Raw genomic sequence first — 3,504 nt, 5'->3', positions numbered from 1 at the left:
ATAAGAGTTTTCAAAGTAATTAAGTAATGAAAAAATGTACATTCAATTTAATTAAATGTTTAATAAACACCTTAGTTCTGGAATAGATATGTCTTATATATATGTGCATTAAAATAGGTTTGTTTTAGTGGATTAATTATTATTTTTTAAATTTAAATCTGCTTTTAACTAGTTTTTCATAATATTTCAAAGTACTTTTTGAGAAAAAAACACAAAATTATGTATATTTCAAGAAACTAAAAATATATCAATGTGACAATTTAAAATAATTTTAAATTTTTTTAAACATTCCTTGTAAAGAAATTATTTTGGTCTTTGTTAGTTATTATATTCTGTTTAAGTCATTGTAATATATCTATTTCAATTTTATGATTTAGATTTATATTATTTTGTTCATTTTGAGTTAGTCTCTTTAAAAAATATTAATGATAGAAACTAAAAGCAAATTATTCACCTACTACAAGGGTAAAAACGAAAAAAAAAAGTATATTGTAAAGACTGAAACAAAATAATAAGGTAAAAAATAAAAAAGAAAAATTATACACAGATCATTTAAAAAGAATAGTTTATTAAGTACTAACATAAATAAAAATATATTATAAGGAATATATATATATATATATATATATATATATATTAATTTTTTTAAAAAAGATATATCATATTAAGTACTCCTCCAATCTAGCTAGAATATAAGGAAAACAAAAGGTCTTAGTGTTGCAAATACATTAAATTTTAATTAATTTTACTTTTATTTAATGAGATTGTTTTAAAAATACTTTTCATTTAATTAAAGTTTTATTTGTAATGTTTCTTTTTTTATTTTTATATCAAAATCCAAATGATAATTTAAAAAAAAATAATTTTTTAAATGAAATTAATACAATTAAATGATTTTAATTAATTTCTTTAGTTAACACATTTTTTTTCTTATATTCAATATTAAGAATATTTTAGTTCAACTCGCGGATGGGTGCTTGATAACTAGATTGTTATTATCAGCTAGATTCTCTGTGAGGATCCCAATTGATGGACAGTGAGACTTAAATGCTCTATTGTTTCTTGTTGGACTCACATGACATATGTACGCCTACAAATAGCAGACATGAAGAAAACTATAAAAGAATGAAGCCACATTTTGATACCTTGGTTGCTAAAGCCGAGCAAGTCATGGCCAAAATGTCAAAACACCTTTCCAACTTTCTACGGTGATCATTTGCTACGGTTTTCAGACCAACTTAATTTGCGATAGACACAATTTCTTCACTATTTTATGGAAGAAACTTATCACAAACTTTTCGCCTTACATTTTGATAAATCATATCCATTTTTTAATTTTCTAACTCTTCAGTGAATATTACTATTTTTTTTATTTGAATCAAATACAATTACCAAAAGTTTACAACAATGCATGAACCACTCATTTACATGTTTAATTAACGACAGTGGACAAAGCTATAAACGTAACCTAGAAATTCAGAGCAGAGCAAAAGTGTAGTGTAATTAATAATTAAGCAACTATAAGAAGCTACAAGCAATTCAAACAAAACAAGAAACAACAAAAAAGGGAGAAAAACTCTAAGCTAAAGTGATCTCTTTAGGGTTTTGTTTGATACTCTTTAAGGAGCTGTTATTGCGTTTGCATTGCAAAGTAACTAGACTCCTCGAAAGTAACATCTTGAGGCATTAATAATCTTTGTTGACAAGCTTCGTAGTCAGAAACCAACAAAGGCGAGTAAACCAAAGAGCTTATGTCTCCCCAACTAATGCTTTCTGTTGAAGTACTAGTGTTTGTGCTACCATTTGTTGCCACGTCCATGGTTTCCAATCCATAAAAAACCCGCATTGACCCATCTATTTGTTGCTGCTGATTCACACAGGCCAAGTCACTGGCCATGGAAAAATTCCCAAACCCTTGAAGCACGTTTGATGTGTGACACGTGTCCGTGGTTACCATGCTCACTGTGGAAGGATGTAAATCATGTAACTGGTTTTGTATTAAGGAAATGTCACGTGATGAGTGTTGTGAATTCATGGTGGTGGCAGTGACTATGTTGTTGCTAGGGAAGTGTTTGATGAATGATGATGTTTGATTGTTGTAGTTGAGATTGGAGTATTGAATGGAAGCATTATTTGTCACTGGAATGTGCCATGAATGTTGTTGTTCAGGCCAATAATAAGGAGTTCTGAAAATAACTCCAACAGGTAACATCAAATCTTCACTCTCTCTCTTGATCTCTTGCTTTTGGTTAAAAACTTTGCGAGCTTGAGCCTGTTGCTCCTTCCTTTGCTTCCCTAGTAGCTTCTTCTTCAGCTTAGTGTTCCAATAGTTCTTTATGTCATTATCAGTGCGCCCTGGTAATTGTGCTGCTATAATAGACCACCTGCATATATTAAAAAGCATAAATCGTTATTTTTATCACTCATGTTCAACTTGTGTACAATGATCATACCGATCAGGTTAGAACCTATGATCTCATACACACTACTTAAACCTTCCACCACTGGGCTATGGAATTGTTAGTTTTTGATATGGTATTAATTAAAGTCTCTATGATCAAGTGATCTAGAGTACTTCGATCCTTCATTCTTGTAATAGAATGTTGAATATTTTAGCATAATAAGAGAGGGACAGGAGTACTTAGAATTATTGGCTACTTGGTGATGAATAATGAATTTAATTACCTGCTTCCAATGGTAACATAGAGGCTGCAAATTATGTTATCTTCTTCTTCTGAGAAACCTCCGTGTTTGATGTTTGGACGAAGATAATTCAGCCACCTGAGACGACAGCTTTTCCCACACCTCTTGAGGCCTACATCATGAAGAAAAGATCAGAAATCAACACTCCAACATAAAGAATTTTGGATTTTGAAACAAGATAGCAAAATTCAAAATTATAAACCAATTAATTAGATTAATTGCTAAAAAAAAATAAAGTGCATATATTTTATATTGATGTGTATGATGGTTGATAATATAGATATATACCTATTTTCTGAGGCAAGGCTATCCAGTTGCCACCAGTTCCATGCTCTTCAATATAAGATTTGAGTTTGGTGTCTTCTTCAGGTGACCATGGACCTCTCTTGACATTAGCTTTGTCACAACAAGGAGCTCTTCCCATGTTTGCTATGCTTCTCTCTCTCTCTCTCTCTGTGTGTTAATTGATCTGATCAGTTTCAAGTCAATGTTTATCGTAACTTGATGAGAATGATGTTAACAATTACGATTATATAAAGGAGGAGGGGAGAGAGAAAGAGGGAGTAATTGCCTCGAGCAAGAAGGACAGAAAAGAAACTTGTGACTTTTTGGTAAAGGAATTAATTCAATTTCTTTTCCTCATTTTTATGTATGTAGATTTTTTTTAATAACATGATTTAGTTTAATATTTGGAATAATATAAATTGAAAATCTCTCCGATGATAATTTTTTAATGAGTATGAAAAGAGTACTACGGGTGAACCCTTGTCTACAAAGTGTCAGCTAAAATGTTGGTAATAT

At 30.4% G+C, this 3,504-nt stretch overlaps 1 protein-coding gene across 1 annotated transcript; it reads right to left on the bottom strand.

The window, feature by feature from the left end:
• Positions 1-1,484: 1,484 nt before the first annotated feature.
• Positions 1,485-3,279, bottom strand: LOC100791406 (transcription factor RAX3). The gene is made up of 3 exons (XM_003550910.4): positions 2,992-3,279; positions 2,686-2,815; positions 1,485-2,384 (listed from the first exon to the last, which is right to left on the bottom strand). The coding sequence occupies exons 1-3, from the start codon at positions 3,125-3,127 to the stop codon at positions 1,631-1,633; spliced, it is 1,020 nt and encodes a 339-aa protein (XP_003550958.1). The 5' UTR covers positions 3,128-3,279; the 3' UTR covers positions 1,485-1,630.
• Between the last annotated feature and the right edge of the window lie 225 nt (positions 3,280-3,504).

Source organism: Glycine max, chromosome 17, assembly GCF_000004515.6.
Source record: "Glycine max cultivar Williams 82 chromosome 17, Glycine_max_v4.0, whole genome shotgun sequence".
Classification (NCBI taxonomy): domain Eukaryota; kingdom Viridiplantae; phylum Streptophyta; class Magnoliopsida; order Fabales; family Fabaceae; genus Glycine; species Glycine max.
Note: the sequence above shows the minus strand (reverse complement) of the source record. Positions and strands in the feature narration are given on the sequence as shown.

Excerpts from the sequence above, each read along its gene's own strand:
- LOC100791406 (XM_003550910.4), bottom strand. The coding sequence starts at position 3,127 with ATGGGAAGAGCTCCTTGTTGTGACAAAGCTAATGTCAAGAGAGGTCCA. Across the intron at positions 2,816-2,991 it reads AGCCTTGCCTCAGAAAATAG|GCCTCAAGAGGTGTGGGAAA; the intron begins GTATATATCTAT and ends TTCATGATGTAG. Across the intron at positions 2,385-2,685 it reads TATGTTACCATTGGAAGCAG|GTGGTCTATTATAGCAGCAC; the intron begins GTAATTAAATTC and ends TAATATATGCAG.